This window comes from Xyrauchen texanus, chromosome 1 (genome assembly GCF_025860055.1).
Source record: "Xyrauchen texanus isolate HMW12.3.18 chromosome 1, RBS_HiC_50CHRs, whole genome shotgun sequence".
Classification (NCBI taxonomy): domain Eukaryota; kingdom Metazoa; phylum Chordata; class Actinopteri; order Cypriniformes; family Catostomidae; genus Xyrauchen; species Xyrauchen texanus.
The window spans coordinates 50,541,946-50,565,540 of NC_068276.1; the positions used below are offsets into that span (position 1 = coordinate 50,541,946).

Sequence of the window (23,595 nt, forward strand, 5' to 3'; positions counted from 1 at the left end):
TCTATATCTTCAGAAAAATGCCAAGAGTATTTTTGAAGAGGTTTGGAAAAGGAACAGCACATAGATACAATTTTAAAGACATTGTTCTAACTATGTACTTTAAAATCTGCAAATGCTCCACACAGACAAGGGAGGGTGAGACACACTGTGTGAGCCTCCTCATCCAATCATAACCCTGAAACAAGAAGCGCCAAACTGAAATCTCATCAGGAAGGAAACTATCCTCCGGATGACCACACCGTTGTCCTGTATATCTGGCTGTACATCTGCGTGTTCCAGATTGCAAGAACCCTCTCGGTGCTTCCAGGAGATCAGCACTCCTAAGCTCCTTCATGTCCAAGGCAATTTACATATTTCTAATTCACTGAATGGTCCATTTGGATCATTCTTTTACTGTTAAGGTGAAACTCCTTAGCTGGTGCCCCGAGGATGGAGAGAGGGGGTCTGATATTAACAATCACACACACATACACACCTTAAGTGATGTGTGATCAAAAGTCACCACATACATTGGAGTCTTGTGGGAGGCCCAGTTCATTTCAATTGGTGCCAGGGTGATTCTCACTACACAGAGCCATGGTCTCATTATAAAGCATCAACAAGGTATGCCATTTTAAGAGGTTTTTACAGTCTTGCAGTGCGTGGTTATGATGTTATGGACCATTAAATATTTATAGTAAAAGTAAAGTTTTCATGGCCATTAAAGATCCAAGAAAAAGAATCCCACATGCACAGAAGCAGAATACTGTAAATGTGGTGCGTGTCATCCTCACGCTATTGCGCAAAGAGGCTGTTATTTGTAGTGACATTTCATGACTTATTTAATAATTTTTTTATGTTTGAGCTTATCATGTTAGGACAGAGTAAAATACCTCAGGACTGGTTGGTTTGGTTCATGGCTTACAACTCTTTTATGAAGGATTTTATGAAAAGTATATAGAAGAAATGAATGGGGAAAATACTTCTGGAACTGAGATGGCTGAATAAGTGGGAGGGCACTGTTGAACTCTATTATTTATATTATTTTATTTATATTAGTACAATGGTTCTGTTCTGAAAAACTCAGAGGCCAGCGAATAATTTTTTTTTAATGAAGCGTCTGAACTGTATTGGTAGACGACATGATCATATGAGCATCAGCTGATTGCAATCATGACTAACTTCATAATATTTTATTTCATTTTAGTTAGTTTTGAAGCAATGCAGGTTAGTTTCAATTTTATAATTTTTTGGAATTATTTATTATTTATATTATTTCTTTATATTTAATATTATAATTGTTTTGGCTATTTTTGGAGAATTTTCTATAATAAGCTTGATACAACACCACCACATTGTTGCTAAAAACTGCAGATCCAAAGTCATCATTATAGTTATTGTCCATCACTAATGTAAGGATTTGGGTGGCTGGAGCAGACCAGATTACTCTAAAACTGCGATTCGAATATTTAAATTATAAATATTTATACATCAACTTCGTAGTTAATTTAATTAAAACATGTATTTGAAAGATGACTTTCATCCAGTCCCGGCGCCATGGGCGGGCATTGGGGGGCCTGGCCCGCCCTGTGAGTCACTAGTGCCCGCCCTGGACGATCCTGTCTCCCTTCATCAACTCTACGTCACGTCTCACATCTCATTTCATCGCGATCTCACAAAGCTCTTTTATTATGCAGCATGCAGAATTCAGCACTGAACAAAAACTCCAACGTTTTGAGCGCTGAGTGGATTTTATCTGAAATGCATCTGATTGGCCATTGCGTTTTAAAAATCAACACATATGTCTGTGATTGGCTACATTGCACAACGCTGCAAAAACACGTTATAATGAGAACATCTACTTATGCTTGCGACTGTAAATCGTTATTTTGTTTAGATGTTCTTATTGCTTTTGTGCAATAGATGAATAACAATGTATTTGTTTTTGTATGTTTTATTTAGATAGGGAGTCCCACGAATCGTTTTATTCTCCCGCAACCCATTACCGCCCACACTCGACCATCAAATCTAGTCATGAATGTTAGTAGTCCTGCGGGAGTCGACCAACCACCAGTCCTTGCTTGTTTGCACTTTTATTTATATTTTTTTTATCAATAGGCTACTGTAACTTTCGTTACAAGTTGGTAAGTTGTCGTTTTGTATATACATGATGAATAAATTCCTGAATAAAAATAAAAATGTGTTTGGTCTGATTTAAAAAAATAATATTTTTAAATGGATTTGATTAGTTTGTCGATAGTGAGCGCGGGAATGTTTGTTTGTGTCCTAAGCATAGTAGCGCTTAATAACGATAGCTGTTTGTTTTTTTTAAACAACTATGCTGAGATATTTCGTGTGACAGTTACCATGGATATACGGCGTTTCTTTAATCAAAGACCACCAAAGTTGGCAGAAGAGAGCAGCGAGGTAAGGGGAGAAGACCCAGGGTGTAGCAGTTCACAAGAGGTCGATCCAACTCCCAACAGTGCAGAGGCTAACGTTACTTGCCAAAGCCATAGCCTCAAGCAAGGGACGTCACGGTCACAGATGGGTAAGGGATAAGCGGCTGCGGTGTTAAGCGAGTCATTGAGTCATTTGTTCAAACGATTCGTTCAAACAGCTGATTCATCAAGAATAAAGTAGTCGTTCATGAATGGGTCATTGAATCTTTGACTCAACCGATTCGTTTAAAACACTGAATCCTTTAGTAATGAAAACACGGTTGACTGTGAGATGCGTTCTGTTTCTGCTGGGATCTTTGTTTTAAAATAGAACAAAAAGTCAATATTGCATCTAAAATTTAAGTGACTTAATATGAATTACTTGTTTATTGAACTGTCGAAATCAGTGTTACATTTTCAATCGTGATGGTATTCAGCACTTGGTTGTATGGTACGTGTTGCTTCATGTTATAAATATAAAAACTAACTTACACATTTTGAATTTTTTACAGCAGTATGCTAACTGAGTTTCTTTGTGTGAGCTGCAGTTAGGCCTATTTGTTTCATCGAGAGGCTGCGCGAGCTTAAACAGCACAAAATTTTAGCGTCAGTTATGAATTTGATTAGCGTCAGTACATTATGTAACAGGCTACTATCGATCATTATCAGTGTATCATACATATTCAATTCATAATCGGTCATATCATTTAATGTTATTATGCAATTAGGGAATTAGGTTTATCTCAGTTGTGCCCCTCTGAAAAAAATTTAATGCCCGTCCGTGAATTTGTGTCTGGCGCCGGGTCTGCTTTCGTCACTGCATTTCAAAAGATATAAATGAATATAAAGTGATCAATGGAAAGGAGGAGGCGAGAACTGGCTTTTCAACATAAATAATATTTTAATATAAAACTTAAACAGAAGACACAAACACACACATGACGGACATGTCCATTAACGATCTCTCTCTCCCGCACGATCCTCTGCTGTCGACTCTTATCCCTCTCGAAGGCTTGATTAGCCTAATACGGGACTGGGTGTGTAGGATCACGACCCCGCCCCGCCCTCCGCCCTGCCACAACTATATTTTCACACTTGTAATGACAATCCTTTCTTAATATAGTAATGAGAATTTGTGGTGGAAATTGACTTAATTGTCATGACAATAATGTCACAATACAAAAATCTAAATAGTCATAAAACAAAAATATTTTTTATTTTATTTTGGGGTAAAATATACGACCTGGACGTTTCTCTGCAAGATTCACACAACTACTTTTAAAAAAAAGTATTCAAAGCTCTTTACGCTGCGTCTCATTCACCAATTCACACACCAATTACAGCAGGGCTGCCATGCAAGGCACTAGCCTGCCATTGGGAGCAACTTGAGGTTCAGTGTCTTGCCCAAGCACACTTCGGCACATGGAGTCACATGGGCCGGGAATTGAACCACCAACCATGTGATTAGTGGACAACCCGCTCTACAACCAGAGCCTCCGCATCTCCTCCCTCTCTCTTCCGTTCCTCCTCCACCTCACCATTGGTCTGAGGAACCTCAGGGCCTTCCTCCGTTTCCATCTCCTCCTATGATTCTCTTGCAGCAGACTGAGCTGGCATAACTGTTTAATAACACTGCAGTGAAAAGTGTAAGAACAGAACCAAGATTTAATGGTGTCTTGGAACAAAACCTAAAGCACACTTAAAATTCACACTGTTCTTGAGTAAAATTTGGAATTTTGATGTGTATATAAAGGCAACTGACTAAATTAATGACCTCTAGAGGACACTACTATGAACTTACTATTACTTAGAGACTTTTAGACCCTATTCAACTATTAAGTTCAATGACAACACCTGTCGTGTACATCCTCTAAAAGGCCACACAGCACTCAGCATATACATCACACGCTTATTACACATTCTGCAGACCTATGGCTCATGCATTATGAGCTCTAATGCATGCAAGTTAAAATAACCCTTGTACATCAATAAAAAATGTTTAGACTGAGGTCCTTTGAGGACAAAAATGTACACATAAAAAACTGCCAATTTTTTAACCAACATTAGTCCTGCTCATTACTACCAAATATTCATTCATTTCAGGATACCCTTTAAATGCCAGTTTGTTTACATAATGCCACATAAATGTCAGCATCAAAAAACTGCCATTAAAATATTATATATAAACATTATTTTCCACTTTCACTGACTTAGATTTACATAATGCCACTGTTGTTTTTTACACACACATGCACACAAATTTCTCAATACACACATACAAAACACACTCTGACATCAATACCAACACACCCACACAATATCTCCAGAGCCAGAGGATTTTGAATTCTTTGCTATGTTGACTTCAAAGAACAGATATGTAGCAGGGTGTATCGAATCTCACCAGATTATAACATAAAAATAATTAAAAACCAGCAAAGTGTGCAGAGCTCGCCTTTTACACATCTGCTCTTCACATGGCATCACGTGACTCCAGTCAAAATAAAAAACTAATATATTTTGTACAAGATGGCGCCATTTTTCTCATATGGAGCAAATACATGCTTTTTTCCTATTGTCTGTTTAGCTGCATTGTTTATTCAGTTGGCTTGCAGTGCTTTATAATGTTTTAATGTTTTGACTGGAGTCACGTGATGCCATGTGAAGAGCAGACGTGTAAAAGGCGAGCTCTGCACACTTTGCTGGTTTTTAATTATTTTTATGTTATAATCTGGTGAGATTCGATACACCCTGCTACATATCTGTTCTTTGAAGTCAACATAGCAAAGAATTCAAAATCCTCTGGCTCTGGAGATATTAAAAGACACTTACATGCTCAAGCTGAAACCTCTGACAGGGCCGCAGTCCAGGGACTCTGTTTGGATGGTGCAGCAGGAGAAAGTCAGCGGCAACAAGTGAGCATGTCTGTGATGCTGACAAATGTTGTTGCTGACTTGAAGGATCTCGCTGTAATACATCGATCATTTATGGCAATGGAAATGAAATTCTCTGAGTTGGTTACAAGATTGTCAGTGGTCGAGACAAAACAGGGAAGCTTTTGGCTAGATATATAAAGCAGAGATAATCTTTTTCTACCATTCCCAAATCTGCTGGAGGTGAAATTTTTACCTCATGCCTCTGATATTAATAATGCTTTTAAAAATTCTTTCTTAATATTTATACTTCCATGTCTTCATCTATTGATAAAGATTTTAGAAAATTTGCAGAACAATTAGATCTCCCTAAACTGATGACTGAGCAAAATTATCTTGATTCTGAGATAACCTTGGAGGAGCTTGACATGGTAATTAAGGCCCTGCCTATAGGCAAGGCTCTGGGGCCAGATGGTTTTGCTTCTGAATTTTTTAGATCTTATGCTACAGAACTGGCTCCACTTTTGCTAGAAGTTTATACAGAATCATTAAAGAATGGAAGGCTTCCGCCAACCTTGACACAAGCCCGGATCAGTCTGATTCTTAAAAAGGACAAAGATCCAAGTAAGTGTAAGAGTTACCATCCAATTTCCCTGATCCTGCTAGATGTTCAAATTCTGTCAAAAATTAAAGTTATGACATCTCTTATAAATATAGATCTGGTTTATTCTGGGCCATAGGTCTTCTGATAACATTAGGTGTTTCATCAATATTATGTGGTCAGTGGTGAATGATCAGACTCCGGTCGCTGCCATCTTACTTTTACGATTTTGGAAAGAATACTTTTAGTGAATGGATTAAGTTACTTTATAGACACCCGGTAGCGGCAGTACAAACAAATTGATTAATTTCAGATAATGTTACTCTGGATAGGGGCACCCAGCAGGGTTCCCCTCTTTCCCCATTATTGTTTTGTCTTGCCTTGGAACTATTAGCAGCCATGATAAGAAAGGAGGATGATTTTGAGGTGATGGCAGAAGGTGTGGAGCATAAGCTTTTGCTTTACGTGGATGGTATTTTTAGGGCTGCCCCGATCCAAAGATTTTCCTAGGCGACTAGTAGTCGTAGTCATTAGTTTAAGCAAATTGTTTAAGCATGTTTATGATATTAATTTAATTACTTAAATATATATTATTTAGGGGTACCAGAAAATGGTTTGACTTCCAGGGCTGCGAAAGAATGTTATTAGGCTAACATGGTCCTACATTACAGAGGAATACAAAACCGTAATAATGAGCCTTTAAAATATACATTTTACAATGCACACACGAAGCAAGCCACAGCTCTGTATTGTTTTTGGGAGTAGCACACACCACCCTAAAGTGGCAGATACTTTGAGAGAGGTGATTACTGCTTTAGGAAAAGGTCATTAGGCTTCAGTGTATTACTCCCTGCTAATTCAGAGTTTGGGGGCCAGAGCGTTAACTTCTATCAAGAGATTATGGGAGAAAGCTTTAAATGGTATAGTATATTGTAATTGAGATATCTCTTTGTCTGGGATTCTGTTATTTGATGTGTCCATCATTATTTAATTATTCAACTAATTGACAAAATGCATAATTTTCCATAAAATATTTTATGTAGTAATATACATTAAGGACATATGTAAAAAAAAAAAAAAAATTATATAACATAATCATAATCTACCAAAAAATTTTAAGTAGATGATTCTTACATAACAATTTGCATTCACATACAAATAATTCCCAAGAATATTTAATAAATGAACAATGTACTGAATCTGGTGTGTTGTAATAAAGAGGGTGTGTTGTAATAAAGAAAAATAATATTAAAGGTATTAATGTATATTTTAGGAGTCGGAGTACAACATACCAGTGTGTTTAACAACTCGCAAGGTTACCCTAAAAATAGAAGTCACTCACTCTCTTTCAAAGGGCATATTTGAAATATTACAGATGGAGAGAGCAGGTAAACAATTATAAATACAAGTATGTAGTGGTGGTGGCATAGTGGCTAAAGCACAGGGCTGTTAATTAGAAGGTCACAGGTTCTGCCACCACCATTGTGTCCTTGAGCAAGGCACTTAACTCCAGGTTGTTCAGGGGATTGTCCCTGTAATAAGGGCACTGTAAGTCGCTTTGGATAAAAGCGTCTGCCAAATGCATAAATGTAAATATGCTAATTATTAAACAAAATGTTCCTTAAACACAGTCCTGCCACTGGGTTTACTAATTTAAAAAATTGCAAAAAAAATTCTGTCACACAATAAATGTAATTAAACATATTTTTATTAAAGTTGCATAAAAGTGTAAGAAAATTGGGCAAAAACAAAGACAGTTTAGTATTGCTACAAGATTTTTTTTCTCCAAAAAGATATGACCATGAACACAGTCTTACACAATTGCTTAAATGTTTCCTATTTCTTAAATTTAAAAGTTCAGTTCATTCTTTCAATCCTCCCATCTCCCAATGGACATGGAAAATAGGAATCAGCTGCACTACAAGGTTGACACAATGCTAAAAATGGACTGTTTAATTATGTCATCTATAAAATGCCCTGTCTGATATTGTCAACTACCTTTAAAAAAAAAAAAAGCATCATTGAAAGTACAAGAACATTTTGCATCCTAAAGCTGCAAAAGGATTTCCATTTGTATCCAAGTGTTTTGTATTCGTCAAATGTACAAAATTTTGGTTTTCATAACATAAACATAACCTAAGGCAACATCTGAAGGTATTGAGGGTGACTCTCATTTTAAAAGAAATGTGTGAAGAGCAGGTAAAAGAAAGAATATGAATAGTGAGGGCCAAAAAGAATAAGTGAGCAGATGGAGGAAAGATTGTGGGAAAAAAGGAGCTATATGGGGGATAGTTTTGCACCTGCTTTTATGTAATCCACACCTGAACTCAGTAGGGATATAGAGGGACTTTAATAAATAATGTAGAAGCCTATGTGTGTGTGCATCATAAATATCAGTGATAACAGTGCATGCGATGGAAATAGCTCTTCCAATATTGAAATGATGCATGTTAAGAGCACCAAGTGTGACTATTGGCCCTCTTATTACAGCATTTGGTTTGCTGAGACAAAAGAGCAGATGGCTTTCTAGTGAAGATGATTTAACGGAGTCATGTGAGAGGATTAAGTCTAAATGAACACTTGGCAGTGTCCATGACATGCTGTATAGTTTGTCTACCATGCTCTTATCCTTTCATTCTCTCCCTATTCCTCTTTCTGTCTCTGGAGGAGCCAGCATACACATCTGTAGATCCACAGCTGTGGTTTGTGATGTGTGTGTAGTTATTTATCCAAATCCCTTAGGGTGGTGTGGCATTTGACAGTGTGTGGTGTGTGTTTAAGAAAATAAATCATAGCCGCATTTTTTAACACAAAGTTCCCTCCATCCGTAAAAATAATGACACCGAAGTAACTCTCTCCACTTTACACAGCTTCAATCTCTTTATTAGGTCTTCTTTAATAAACATTATCCATAACTGCTCCTGATTTAAGCCCTTAAATGCACAATTATAGAACAAAGATGAGGATCAAAAACAGAAAGAAATAATAATTCTGGAAGGCCACTTCTTTAGGATCTCCTCAGACATTGTTATGTACAAATGATCGTCACAGTTTCACAAACAACAGACAGTACCGAGAGTTTTGAAAATAAATGAAAACCAAATTATAACAAAAATCCAAAACCATGCATAGAAACAAAACTAAATTTATAACAATTAAAACATTTCAAAAACAAATCTTTCCTCCTTTACAAAAAAAATGAAATTGATTAAAATAACATTAAGGTTAACAAAATGAGAAAACAATAAGCCCTGCTTCTAAGGATCTGATTGGCTAGACACTCCTATAACCCTTCCTCCATCTCCTTCACAACTGATGCAAAGGAGTCATGGGATTGGATGAGCACCAGCTCAGGGCTGAATAGTCACACCCCTAAAATTGGGACTAGAGGGATTGGATCGGTTGAGGAGCGGTGGAAGTGGGAGGAGCTTCATTTCTTCTGAGGAGTGCTGAGCTTCTGCATGCCACGGATCCTGTCCAGCAATTCAGCTACAAACTCCTGCAGACGTGAAAAGGAGCACAATTATATATATATATATATATATATATATATATATATATATATATATATATATATATATATATATATATATTATACAGTTTAACACAAGTATATACACATTTAAATTTTATGATGCAAGTAGGCCTGCACAGAATCTGTACTCACAGAATTCCACAGAAAGCTGAATGTATTCATTCTCCTCTCCTTACATCATTTATTTGTTGTTTACCTCATTATAAATGCATTTTGGGAGTTTTAAATGTAGTAGTAAGTAGTAGGCTAGAAATGTTTTGTCTAATATAAGCTAGCATTAAGCATTAATAATATTCCTCACAGGTTTATACATAAGAATATGTACTCACTTCAGTAGGTTTATAACAGTCGACCAGCAGCTCCTGTTGGGATATAAAAGAAAGAAAATGTCACACAAATGAATTGTCTGTTAAAAACTAAAGCTGAAGTAGTAATAAAATGGAGGACAATTTGTATTCTGTGCAGGGTTCCCACATACATGGAAAACCTGTAAATATCAGGCAATTTTATTTTTGTTAGTGAATCTTTGAGATCAGAAACAAAACTAATAAAATCTTTAAAAGTCATGAAAATTGCCCATATGAATATACTTCTTTCTAGTCATGTTCTGCATTAAAATGTTATCGGGTAGATAATACTCTTAGAAGACTTGCTCGCAAGTCATAGTGATGTCTGATTGAATCATTCATTGAGTAAGTTCTTTCAATGACTCAGTCAAACCGGTTCACAAATGGGTCTGAAAGATATATTTTCTAAATCTGTATTAATTTAATTTAATTTTTTAAATCATTATCCATTTATCACTGGAAAGGTCATGGAAAAGACATCCAAATTTATTGGTCAAAAAGATACCTTGACCCTAGCGGCACGGTCTACATCATTCTCCATATCCAACAGTTCATCCACATCAATCTCTAGCTCTGGAATTGCTTCCTCCTGTAACACATATTTACACATCATGAAACAACAGGAAAAGATCAGTTAAGATCATGGATATGTCTATATTGAAATACCCCTGAGATGTAACAGCTAATTGGAAATTACTTGACTACACTCAGTAATCCCCTACAGCTCTTGGAAAACTGGGCAGTGTTCCCAGAGGACAACGCAACCTTCTGAGGAAAAAGTATCTAGGCAGAGACAATGGAAACACAGCGACATTGGTTTACATGGGTGACTTGGGAATGCTTATGTGTGAGTGGGAGGATGAGTAAGTAATTTTGAGTTAAGACTGGGCATCTGTTTTAAAGACAGTTAGCATATATACAGCATATTTAGAGCAGTTCCTTGTTAAGTCACCGCCAGGGTTGATGCCAGTGTAGTACTACCTCCTCACCACAAGAGGTATCTCTTGTGTCACAAACACTCACTGGGGCCCAATTTAATTGGAAACTCTTAGTTTTGTTTAGTTTTTGCACTTCTCCATCTTTTTTTTTAAATTTTTTTAGCACAGATGTTTCAAGATGTTTTCACAGTTTCATTTAAGCATGTCTCCATTTGTTTCACTTCCCACTCATCCATTATGGAGGAATATTTGAATCTTTCCAGTCTGAGCAATGTTAGTCTTGTAGAACACTAGTGTGGTGTTGATATCTGTGTCACCTCGCTCTACATTACACACATGGTTAAGCCTTCACAAAGGCAGGAAGGAAAAAACAAACTACTAAAATGATTCATCGGACTTTACACATAAATCCTAGCCAGTACTTGCCACACGCTATTTAACAGAAAAATGTTCAATTGCTTATGTCTGACAGAAAAAAAACAGGACAGAAAATGAGAACTTATGGCTTGAGGATATCAGTAAGGCACTGATTGTACACATATATACCTTGGGACCAAACGATATGATAAGCATGTTTGTTTTGAGAAATACTGCCGTATTTGGCTATTTTTATCAGTCCAGCACACATATATGGCCTTGGGGGACTAACAAGGCGCTGGACATGAAACAGATCTGTCTGCTTTCTTTCCTTAGTGTGACCTGAATGTCAGATGTCTTTGTCTTTATGTCCTTCACAACCAGCTTCCTTAAGGCCATGTCCACAATAGTACGTTTTCATATGAAAATGCAATAAATTTGCTAAGTATTTTGTAAAACACCCTCAAACCTTTCAAACAAAAAAGGATTAGTGTGGCCTAGGAGTTCTAATTCAAATTTGAGTTCAAACCAAAATTCTAATTTAAACCCATTCTGTCTCTCTTTATGACCTGTCAATTCTGTACTTGACTAAAAATAGGTCCTAGTCAGTTGTGTCTCCAAACCTCAATTATACAACTGCTGTATTTTTCTCGTTTCATCGCATTAGTCTGCCAATTCAGTTTCTTTGTATAAAGTTGTCTCTTTCAATACAGACTGGGTAATGCTTCTCTCTCTCTCTGCCCACAATCCTCCCCCTCTCAACTTGACTCTCTCTAAAATGGCCTTTTTTTCCATGCTCACGTTCCCGCTATCCTTCTTCTACATACATTCACTCCCTTGGATCCTTTTCCAAAACACACTTCACACTCTTGCACTCACACACACGAACGAGACTTATGTACATGCACAAGCTCATTGTGGTTATGATGCAGTGACTCATGCGCCATATTAAAATATAGTCTGTCTAGATTAACAAGCAGTGGCACATTAAAACTGCTCAATGTTTCACAATGGAAAATCAAAAGAGTCCATGCAAAGAATCTATTTCTAGAATTGATGCTCTTGTTCATTCAAACGCTCTTTCTCTTTTTCTGCCACTTCATCTTTTCACTACTCTTGTCCTCCCCCTTGGTTTGAGCTGCCCAGACCAGCTGTCATTGCACCTGCCTGACTGCCCCTTGCCCAAATCTCTCTCTACACAACACAAGCCCCCCCCCCCACCACACACACACACCCTTTCATTCAGGAACAGGCAGGCACACTGATACTGCCATGGCACTGTCACTTATGAATAGAACCTTTAATTGCTCTTTTAAAATGGCAAACCTTCAGTTTGTGACTGAGCAGTGCATGTATGACTAAATTGTGTTTGTGTGTGTAAACAGGGAAACAAATGAGCAGTAAAGACCATTTGAGTTGACTGTTAGGCACTGGAATGTGAGATAGTGTAAGTGGGTAGGTTTAAGTGGTTTAGGTTACAAACTGATGTTTTATTGAAAATGTAAAAATGCAGATAGTTTTTTATGAGGGGTAGGTTTAGGGGTTGTGTTAGGTTTAGGGGATAGAATCTATAGTTCGTACAGTATAAAAATCATTATGTCTATAGAGAGTCTTCATAATGATAGCTGCACCAACATGTGTGTGTGTGTGTGTGTGTGTGTGTGTGTGTGTGTGTGTGTACACTGAGACAAAGAATGCAAGGCACAGCATATGGGCACCATGAGATACTAGTCACTCACAGAGACCAGGAGAAAGATAAAGCAAAACAGACAGAGATAAAAACAGAAAACCATGAAAAAAAAAAAAAGAGAAGTTCAGTACTATATATAATTAAAAAGCCTCTCAAATGATTTTGAGACCCGATATCGATAACTGGTTATTTGTCATTTAGAAAATGCTTTTATCCAAATCAACTTGCAGTATAAACTTATTACAGGGTTTAAATGCATTGCTCTAGACCACAATGATTATGGGGAAACCTTCGAAAATATCCAGTTTATGAAACCTTTCACTCCTCACAGAGTTTGAACCGGGTGACCTTTCTATGGCCAACCTTAGTTTCTAAACCACTATATTCACAACAGCCTGAAAACTGGACTTGACCAAACATTGTCATATAATTTTGAGATGTGAAATTCAAATAAGTTTAAATTAGCCCTCAGTTACGTTTTCATAATCCTAAACCAAACAGTGCTGTCAGCAGCACACACACATGAGAATACAATATTATTCTACCCACTTACAGAGGTATGTGTTCAGTCAGCGACCAAGGCCACATAAATGCACAAGTCATTCACTGGACTCATCTGACTAACTTGAGTGTGACTTTGTAATCTTACAGGCAGAGCCAGACTTTTGACTATAAGCTAAACTGTAAAGTTGGAAACACTGCACCTTCTTTAGGCCAAGAACCACCCAATTATTCAGAAACAAACCATCTGATTGACATGTAAAGCTACCAGTCAGTTCTTTTTGATCATTTTTAAATAAATGATACCACAGCATAAAAAAACTTTCATGTAATTGCACAGCAGTCTATGTAATTGTTGCATTTCATGATGATTTTTTTTTTTTCCAAACGTAAAAAGTACCAATTATTTAACAGACATTCAGAAGTAGGGCTGGGTATTGATACAAATGTCCTGATTCGATTCTGATTCACAAGTTCTCGATTTGATTCAGATTAATTTGGGTAGATTTCAGTTATAATGTCCATTTTGTTTTCATATGAAAGAAGTTCTCTCTCATCTAATGATTTTATTTATGCAGTAGACCTAATTTGGTGCATTACAAAAATATAAACATATCAGAGCTGGGAAATTTAACGCATTAATTTCTGCGATCAGCATTTTAAACTTTGTTTATCTTCTGCATGCCAGGAACAAACCCAGGCACTTTTATGCAATTGACCAATTCACCAATGTTTTTCCGCACTTTCTGTGGCTAACATTGACATATATACATTTTCAGGAGGTACTCGCTTGACTAAACTGCATATCCACGCACAGAAACTGATTGTGTGAAGCAGTGCAAGCTTATTCACTGCACGTGACGTATGCCCCGGGCATAATAGACACAGGAGAGCATTTACTGTATGGAGAATGGACGACTTCATCCTCAAGCTGGCAAGTGATACGGGCAAGCTGCTATATCTCTTCGCATTGCGTGAAAACTCTCACTACCTTTTATCTGAACCTGTTTCAAAAGCAGAACCGCCTGAGTAAGACCCAACGTGTGCGCAATAGAGACTGAAAAGGACATGGCCATTCAGCAAGCTGCAGACAGGTACACTTGGACATAGACACTTAACAAATTAAACATTTTTAGATTTTAAATTCATCTTATTAAACTTCAGCATTCAATATGTTTTATATCTGTATGTATAGTGTCTAATAATGATTTGGCAATTTACACTTTAGTTTCTCTTACCAATAAAGTTTGAAATGTATTGAATTTGCCCATTTAGTCCTATTTAAAAAAAAAAAAGTCCTCTGGAAAATGCCAGAAGATTTTGCCCAAATTGTAATGTCCACTGATTTTATGGCACGTATACATATACTTGTATCAAAGATTAATATATGATTATATTTTGTATGAACATGACTAACCAATTTCTTGCAAGTTTTTGAGATAGAGTATAAAGTGATTTATTTATATATATTTTATATTCAATTTAATGTGATTAATCGCAATTAAATTATGGTTCATGATTCAATACAACATGCATCATGAACCATAATTTAATCGTGATTAATCACAAAAAAATTTGTGATTAGTTAAAAATATTTAATCAATTTGCAGCCCTAATATAAATATATATATATATATATATATATACACTACAATATTTACAGTGATCTGTAGAATAAGTGCTAAAATTGTACTGTCTCTTTAAGAATAGTGGCAGTTCAGCGAGCATCTCACAGAAGTGTTTTGGTTAAGCGCATATCAACGAGAGTTGACTTGTATGGCTTCTTCATCACATCTGTGAAAGATTATCGGTGCTGAACTTCTTCTCCTTTATACTAATCAATAAACAGGCGAGTGAAATCTGAAAATGTACCACCCAGTGGTAAATTGCAGACATTTTTAGTTGCGTTCAATTTTGTCGCATATGCAAGTGATTTAGTCACACTGAAGAGGGTTGCATGTAAAGTAAAAGATCGATCTTGGGATATAAAAAATCAAAGTCAAGATCATTCAAATTAAGATGGTGATTAATCTGAAAATCTAGATTTTTACCCAGTCCTACTCAGAAAACAAAGTGCTCATGAAAATCAAGTTTACTTGCTATGAATTGCCTCAGACAAAACAAACCTTTTTCTCAAATCTTGCAAACTTTAGCAAATCCAATGATCAGTTACTCCTCAGAAGTGCTCATTGTAGCAGTGTAATGCTTGTCAACACAACTCTGTTTCCATGGATTCCGACCATTTTTGTGTGCAACATGCACTGTCAGTGAACAAACTGTGTGGTTTGTGGGTGAAAAATATGGTCATGTGACTAGTACTATGTGTCTGAGCAAGTCAATGTTCAGGTGTGTTAGTTTGCCTTAGTAAAGGAGGACATGTCATCCCTGGATTTCTGGATGACTGCATTAATGTCTGGTCTGGTAATGTGTGTGTCAGTGTGTTAATGCAAGTGAGCGTGACCTTTTTAATACACCATATATGTGTATATGAGCGTCTACACGCTTGTGTGTGTGTGTTGCAGCACTACTGGTCTTTTGAATCAGCATGAATCTAATGTGACAATGTGAGAGCAGCATGATCATGACCTCAATGTTGGTTTGACCCACATAACACAGCTTCCTTCCTCATTGAGGATGGCGATGGAGGCTCCTCATCCCCTGACAGGGCCCTTGAGGTGCCAGATATATCCATAACTCAAAAAGTCTTAGTTCCTATACAACCTTTCCCAAAACAATACCAGCTGAATTAGACTATAACATTTCCAAAGCACAGTATAGATGCAGTAATATAATACTATAGCAGTGTAAATGCTGTTTGAGTTCATGCAGCCTTTAAGCTTCACATAATAAATGAGAAGGACAGAGATTGACGTCATGTTATCAAGGGCAAAACATCATTCAGCAGCCAGCAATCACAGAGAGATTTACACCTCATTTATCTCACAGATGAAACAAATCCCAATTATGCTTAGAACATTGTCTGGGTAAACAAAACTTCTATTCAATTTTAACAAAATACAGAAGTTGTTGATGCGGCTGATTTCAGTGTGTTTTTGGTTTAGGTAAGATTCTCATGAAGTGTTTTGTCTCTAAAAGCATGTATTGTTCAGTACTCCTTATGGTCTGCTGCATGTGCATATTTGCTCAGCGCTGACAGAGTAATTTATGTCTGATATCTGATCAAATATTTAAGTGCCAGCACTTCTACCTGTGGCTGATAGCTGGGGGGGTTTCTGCATGGGTTAATCGCTGATGCTAAAATGAGATCAAGGAGATAAATAGAAAAGAAATGAGGATGACAGACAAGAGAGAGGACCGAGACAGGACAGGAAGAAGGAAATGAGCAGATAACAGGCATTGGGCATCAAAAATGCAAACCACTTGGAAGTCATTTATCAATAGATCCAAGAGCCTTTACACCCACATACTCTCTCAATCTCTATCGATCTTACTCTCTTAGGGTTACAAGGCTTAAGCCACATTCACGGCAACAACTTGCAGCAACTAAGGCCCTGTTAATATAACCCCCACTTACACCTTTCTTTAGCATTGTCCCATTTCAAACGGATTACCCAAAACACATCTTAATACAAGGTGCAAATGGGGCCTAAGCAACCGGAACTCATTTTCAAGGAGAACTGACAACTTCCTGGGACATGATGAGTGATAGCAACTATTAGGACTAGACAAAGCAACACATTTTCACATTATGCAAATAAAAAGCAACGAGATGCATCAACTGCCAATGGGAGTAAAGACAGTGGAGCACACTGTCAGGAAGGTGGATAAGTTAATCCTTACATTAACAATTTTCCCAATTGTATATGATATTTCTCTGACCACGTACAGGAAAAAAGGAAAACAATTATGCATACAGTATATAAAAAAAAAAAATCTGTGTGTACCACGATAGGCCAGAGTTGGTGCTTTCAGTGCAGATAGATGGCTGCAATTGCACACACTGATTCTCGTTTAACTTTATAAAAAAAAAATATATACATTTTTAGCGAAATAAGAAAATTCTTTGATGTTAAAATGAAACACCATCTTAGTGGTACTGACCTTCATAAACTTTACTAGGACAACCACAATTTGGAATGCCTTTAGCAATGGTGTGAACGGGGCTTTAGGCTTGTGAAGACAGCACCATGAATAGTTGCTTAATATTAGGGGCAAATTACGTATGAGCCCAGGTGTGCTGATTCAACAGCTTTCATCATTGCTAAACAACAAGCAACCTAACTGGTAGAGTAATTCAGGTATTTCCAACTTCAGATACATTCATCCGTTTGTGAAACCCACATCCTGGGTAAAATAAAATAATTTCATGATAGTGAGTAATTGTGCTTTAAATAAACTCACAGGAAATGATTTGGCACTTGGGTGTCCTGATGACTTACTGATTATGAGTAGCCATATGTGAGTAAATGCATGAGTAGGGGCTAGAAGACATTTCAGGCAAATTGTTAGGAAACGTCTGTAACTGAGAACAGAGAAGTGATGGTGAACATAGCTGATGTCTTAGCTGTCTGAAACCAAAGGAACAAGGCACAGCTGACTCTCTTGAAGAGCATACATGCATAGCAAGAGTTGGCTAATCTGAAGCTAGGAAACGTTTATCTTGACAGGTGTGGGAAATTTAACACAGAACAGGTCTTGCATAACAAACATGGAGAAATGTTGGGGGAAGGAAAGATAAAACTAGTGAAAAAAAAGCTAAAGATTGTAACATTGTCAGTGTTAATATACTCTCTCCTATACCAAAATAATATTCAGAGACAACTATAAATAAGTTATTCGAAAGTTAATTCTCTTGAAAGTTATGAACACAGTGTTTCTGTGGCACATATTGCACTTATTGTTTTGAGTGGCCCGTCTAGCCCTACACAACTTTGACTTGACCAGTGGTGCGAGTTTGGGGTGGGACTATCGGTTTGTTTGATCAATATCAGACGGGGGAAGTATTTGAAAAGCTATTTAAAAACAATAGCTTTAATAGTTTTAGCAATTCCATTATGTGGCACAGAAATCACACACTTTGGCTTTAACATTTAGGCATTGAGCCATAAATCAGAATTTTAACGTTTTCTAATTGGAAACATTTTTAAATGTTTTTTTTTATTTTTTATCTTTGATTTATGATTTATCTAATGATTTATTTAATCCATCTCTGAACATATTAATTTAAATGTAAAATTTTCAACCAGACACTTTCTTGACATTTTTAAAGACCCCATGAAATCAAAAGTGGAGTTTTGGGGCCTGTATATGAATTTTAACGTTTGTTGTAAAAAAATTAAAAAATAAAAAAAATCTCCCCTTTTACCCCCAATTCCCAATACCGATTCTTGTGATGGCGTAGTGACTTACCTCAATTCGGGTGGCGGAGGACGAATTTCAGTTGCCCTCGCATCTGAGACGTCAATCCGTGCATCTTATCATGTGGCTTGTTGAGCGAATTATCGCTGAGATGTACATTTTAATTTACGCATTTGGCAGATGCTTTTATCCAAAGCGACTTACAGTGCAATTATTCAGGGACAATCCCCCCGGAGCAACCTGCAGTTAAGTGCCTTGCTCAAGGACACAATGGTGGTTGCTGTGGGGATCGAACCAGCAACCTTCTGATTAACAGTTATGTGCTTTAGCCCACTGCCCCTCCCCCCTCTGCACCACCACCCCTCCTCCTATATGTAGCACACATGGAAGCTTCATGCTATATTATCCACGGCATCCACTTAAAACTCACCATGCGCCCCACCGAGAGCGAGAACCACGCTTTATAGCATGAGAAGGTAACTCTATCCACTATCCTAAATTTGGTTGCTTAGGAGACCTGGCTGGAGTCACTCAGCATGCCCTGGATTCGAAATTGCGAGTCCAGGGTTGGTAGTCAGCATCAATCCTCACTTACCCAGGCCCCCCAATGAAGATTCCTCTTGAATGAAGTGGCATGTATTTTTGTCAAATAAAATGCACTCTAGAATGACAACGTCCCCTCCCAAAATGTTAAATACCATCTGCTTCTGATAAACAACAGCATCATTCTTCATCTGTGTTGTAGATTGCACTACAGCTCATACTACCCTTTCCAAACCATCAGTTGGATAAGAAGGAAGTGACAGGAGTTTATTCATTTTGAAAGTGTCTTCATTGCTTTCGCCCATGGTACAAAACCTTCAGTAGGAACTGGGTATTGATCCAGATTTCCTGATTCAATACGATTCTGAATGTGATTCACAAGCTCTCGATTACATAAGATTCTGATTTCAATTTGATATCACGATTAACAGCATATACTAGATTTTGTTACATGTTTATTGTTTAATTGTATAATTTGTACTAGTATTTACATTGATTTGTTGAACACTTGCTAAAAACTGGTATTGTCTACTGTGCTATTTCTCCAAGAACTGACTAAAGAATAGAAAGGGTTTTAAAAGAGACATTATTCAATGACAAAACTTTTACTTTCAACTAGGGCTGTAAATTAATGATAATCAATTAATCTAAAGATTATTAGAATGATAAGCAACATATAAGATATTTAGACTTGCTTTAAGAGAATGTATCTTAAATATAAGAGTATTTTGTATATAAGTGTATTTTTACTTAGTTATTCTTCTGCAAGTGCAATAAAGACAAAATATACTTATATTCAAGATCTATTCTTTAAAAGCAAGTATAAATATCTTATATGCTGCTTCTCAGGTGAATGTATCTTTTTAAAGGGTTTTTAGATATTTTAAAATATTTTTATTTGTAATATTATATTCAACATTCTCAGATAACATTTTTGTCTTCTGCAGTATAGCTGCTTAAGAAAATATATGTTGTTTTAAAAGAGTTTTAGATATTTATATTTGAAAACAAGCCAAAACAAAAACAAATCAAAAACCTATTTTGTTGCAGTGTATAATGGGGTTGTTACGGTTCGCGTCTTGTGTTTTCCTCTACTTGTGATGACGTCATGACTCTGTGTTTCTTTTTGTGTGTCTGAGTTTACTGATGGGTCTGCACCTGTGTATCATTATACACCTGCGCCTCGTTGGAGTCGTTTCTGATCCACTATAATAAGGACGCTGAAGCGGAGTATGGCAGAGGAGAGAGAACCAGCAAACAAGCCTTTTTTTTTGTTTTTTCATTTCTTTTATTTAAATTACTTTTTGGTCGTCATGTTAATATTTGTTACCGTCATCTTATTTGAAGTTCGTTATTTCTCTTTATTTGTGATACGTGTTTTTTCAGTTCTTGGATGTTTGTGACTAATAAATGTCATCGCAGCGTACTCGAGTCTCATGTGTCCTTCTTTATGTTGTGAAACCCTTACGTAGCCACTTTTAACAAAAGGGTTCGTAACATAAATTGGGGGCTCATCCAGGATTTCGGATTAATTTAATTTTGTTTGATGAGCAGGTAAAGATAGTGGTGCTGGGCGATCTCCGGGTAGGTAGAGTAAACCAGGGGGGCCGTGCTTTGTGCCGGTTCTCACTACGGTTTACTATTAATTGTTTTCTTTATTATTTTAGTTTGTTGTGTTTGGAGGTACTCCGGGGGAGAAGCTTGCCTCTCAACTGGTACCCTCTGAAGACTAGAGAGGTTTTAGTTAGTTTCGGTTAGGTAGGTTTAGGTCCGGAGTCGTTCGGAGCCTACTAATTTATTATGTTTGTGTTTTTGCTCATCAATTTATTATGGCGACGTTTGATTTGGGGCAGTTTATAAGTCAACCTAGTGTTGCAGTTTTAGAAACATGTAGAAAGGACGATTTGTTCCTTATTGCTCGACACTTTGAAATACCTGTTTCTAAAACGTGGCTTAAGAAAGACGTGAAAGCTTGTTTGTTAACTGGTTTAATTAATGTTGGGGTGTTGTCTTCGTTGGTGGATGTTCCAGAAGCAGTTGCAGCTGGTATGGATGAGGAACAACTCCCACTGCATTCTTCGACCTCACTGTGTTCTCTCGCTGGCAATCCAGTAACGCCGGGTGCCGGTGGTGGGGCGAAGGTAGGACCTCAACCTTTTTCTTTGCCTAAATTTGAGCCTTTATCCCTCTCTTCCGAAGAATCACCTGTACATCAGGGAGGTTTGCGGTTAAAAGTACGATTATCTGGTTCAACATGGTTTTGCCAAAAAGAGTAATAACCCGTGGAGTTCACCCTGCATTTTAGTACCTAAAGTTGACGGTTCCTTCCGTTTTTGTACTGATTTTCGCAAGGTGAATTCTGTTACTGTGCCGGATGCATTTCCGTTGCCTCGAGTAGAGGATTGTATTGACAATCTTGGCACTGCTCGGTACATTACGAAATTAGATCTTTTAAAAAGGCTATTGGCAGGTGCCATTAACTGAACGTGCTTCTGAGGTCTCCGCATTTGTGACTCCCGATTCTTTATTTCAATATACGCGTATGGCGTTTGGTCTTCGAAACGCACCTGCTACCTTTCTGCAGCTGCTTTCTGTTAATGTCTGCAGTTTTAGGTGATGTTCCGAACTGTAATATTTATCTTGATGATATCGTTATTTTTTCTTCTACGTGGACAGATCACATCTCTACTTTGCACAATGTTTTTAGCCGATTAGCCGCCGTCTCTTTAACTTTAAATGTGACTAAATGCGATTTTGCGAAAGCCTCCGTTACATACTTGGGGAAACAGGTTGGAAACGGTCAAGTACGTCCGGTTGATGCAAAAGTGACTGCTATTCTTGCATACCCTGTGCCCACTACTAGGAGAGAGTTGCGACGATTTTTTAGGCATGGCTGGCTATTACAGGTGTTTTTGTAAAAATTTCTCGACTGTAGTTGCTCCTTTAACGAAGATGTGTAGCTCTAAAGTTGTTTTTACTTGGACTGTGGAATGTCAAAGTGCATTTTTGTGTGCAAAGTCTCTCCTTTGCAGTGCTCCGGTGTTGTCTGCTCCTGACCTGGCTCGTCCGTTCAAGCTCGAGGTAGACGCCAGCGCGATCGGAGTTGGAGCTGTCCTGCTTCAGAGTGGTGCTGATGGCATATCCCATCCAGTCTCTTATTTCTCAGCTAAATTTAATTGTCATCAGTTGAATTATTCTACTATCGAAAAAGAGACTCTAGCTATGTTGCTTGCTTTGCAGCACTTCGATGTGTATGTTGGATACAGCTCTACTCCCGTCATCGTCTACACGGACCATAATCCCTTGGTTTTTTAAATAGAATGTACAATCATAACCAACGGTTGATGCGCTGAAGCTAATGGCTCAATGTTATAAACTTGAGATCCACCACAAGAAAGGAACTGACAACGTCGTGGCAGATGCCCTTTCTCGGGGCTAGGTAAATGTATAATTTAATTTATATGTAGCCTATGTGTAATGTTACTTTTATTATGGTGTTCTTGTTTGCTTCTACTGGTCGCTTCGTCCAGAACCTGTCTAAAAAGAAGACTGGTTCTTTCTTTAAGTGGGGGAGTGTTACGGTTCGCGTCTTGTGTTTTCCTCTACTTGTGATGACGTCATGACTCTGTGTTTCTTTTTGTGTGTCTGAGTTTACTGGTAGGTCTGCACCTGTGTATCATTATACACCTGCGCCTCGTTGGAGTCGTTTCTGATCCACTATAATAAGGACGCTGAAGCGGAGTATGGCAGAGGAGAGAGAACCAGCAAACAAGCCTTTTTTTTGTTTTTTCGTTTCTTTTATTTAAATTATTTTTTGGTCGTCATGTTAATATTTGTTACCGTCATCTTATTTGAAGTTCGTTATTTCTCTTTATTTGTGATACGTGTTTTTTGAGTTCTTGGATGTTTGTGAGTAATAAATGTCATCGCAGCGTACTCGAGTCTCACGTGTCCTTCTTTATGTTGTGAAACCCTTACGTAGCCACTTTTAACAAAAGGGTTCGTAACAGGGGTGAAGACTACCCTTTCTGTTCACTTCAATACATCCTTAACTCACAAAAAAACAAACTCTCTCTTATTAAACTCACTAAAAAACAAACTCTCTCTTATTAATAAATCAGCATATTTCCAATTTTCATCACGATAAGAAATGCAAAGTGACGCATATATTCTGATTCAATAAGTCGTGAGCCAACAAGTTATAATCTTGCTGAAGCAAGCTTGTGTCAGTTTCAATCACAAATTTGGTTGCAAATGAAAGTGATTTCCTTACACTGTAGTGGAGGGTTGCGCATAGAGTTTAAAATTGATCTTTGGATTTAAGAGTCGATATCGAGATCATTCAAATGAAAATCGTGATTCATCTGAAAATCTATATTTCTACCCAGTCCTACTGCCCAGCCCTAGCTTCCTGTTTAAATAGTAAATCCATCAACACAGGAAAGAAAACTGAACTTCAAACATTTTCATAGGG

The 23,595-nt window shown here is 37.4% G+C and overlaps 1 protein-coding gene across 1 annotated transcript in view; it reads right to left on the reverse strand.

The window, feature by feature from the left end:
- Nucleotides 1-7,581: 7,581 nt before the first annotated feature.
- The window catches only part of LOC127646269 (protein phosphatase 1 regulatory subunit 14B-like), a 31,108-nt gene continuing 15,094 nt past the window's right edge, over nucleotides 7,582-23,595 (reverse strand). The window contains exons 2-4 of the mRNA XM_052129778.1: nucleotides 10,279-10,362; nucleotides 9,756-9,788; nucleotides 7,582-9,390 (exon numbers count right to left, since the gene is read on the reverse strand). Coding sequence (XP_051985738.1) covers nucleotides 9,322-9,390; nucleotides 9,756-9,788; nucleotides 10,279-10,362 — 186 coding nt within the window. The 3' untranslated portion in view covers nucleotides 7,582-9,321. The remainder of the gene's footprint in view (nucleotides 9,391-9,755; nucleotides 9,789-10,278; nucleotides 10,363-23,595) is intronic.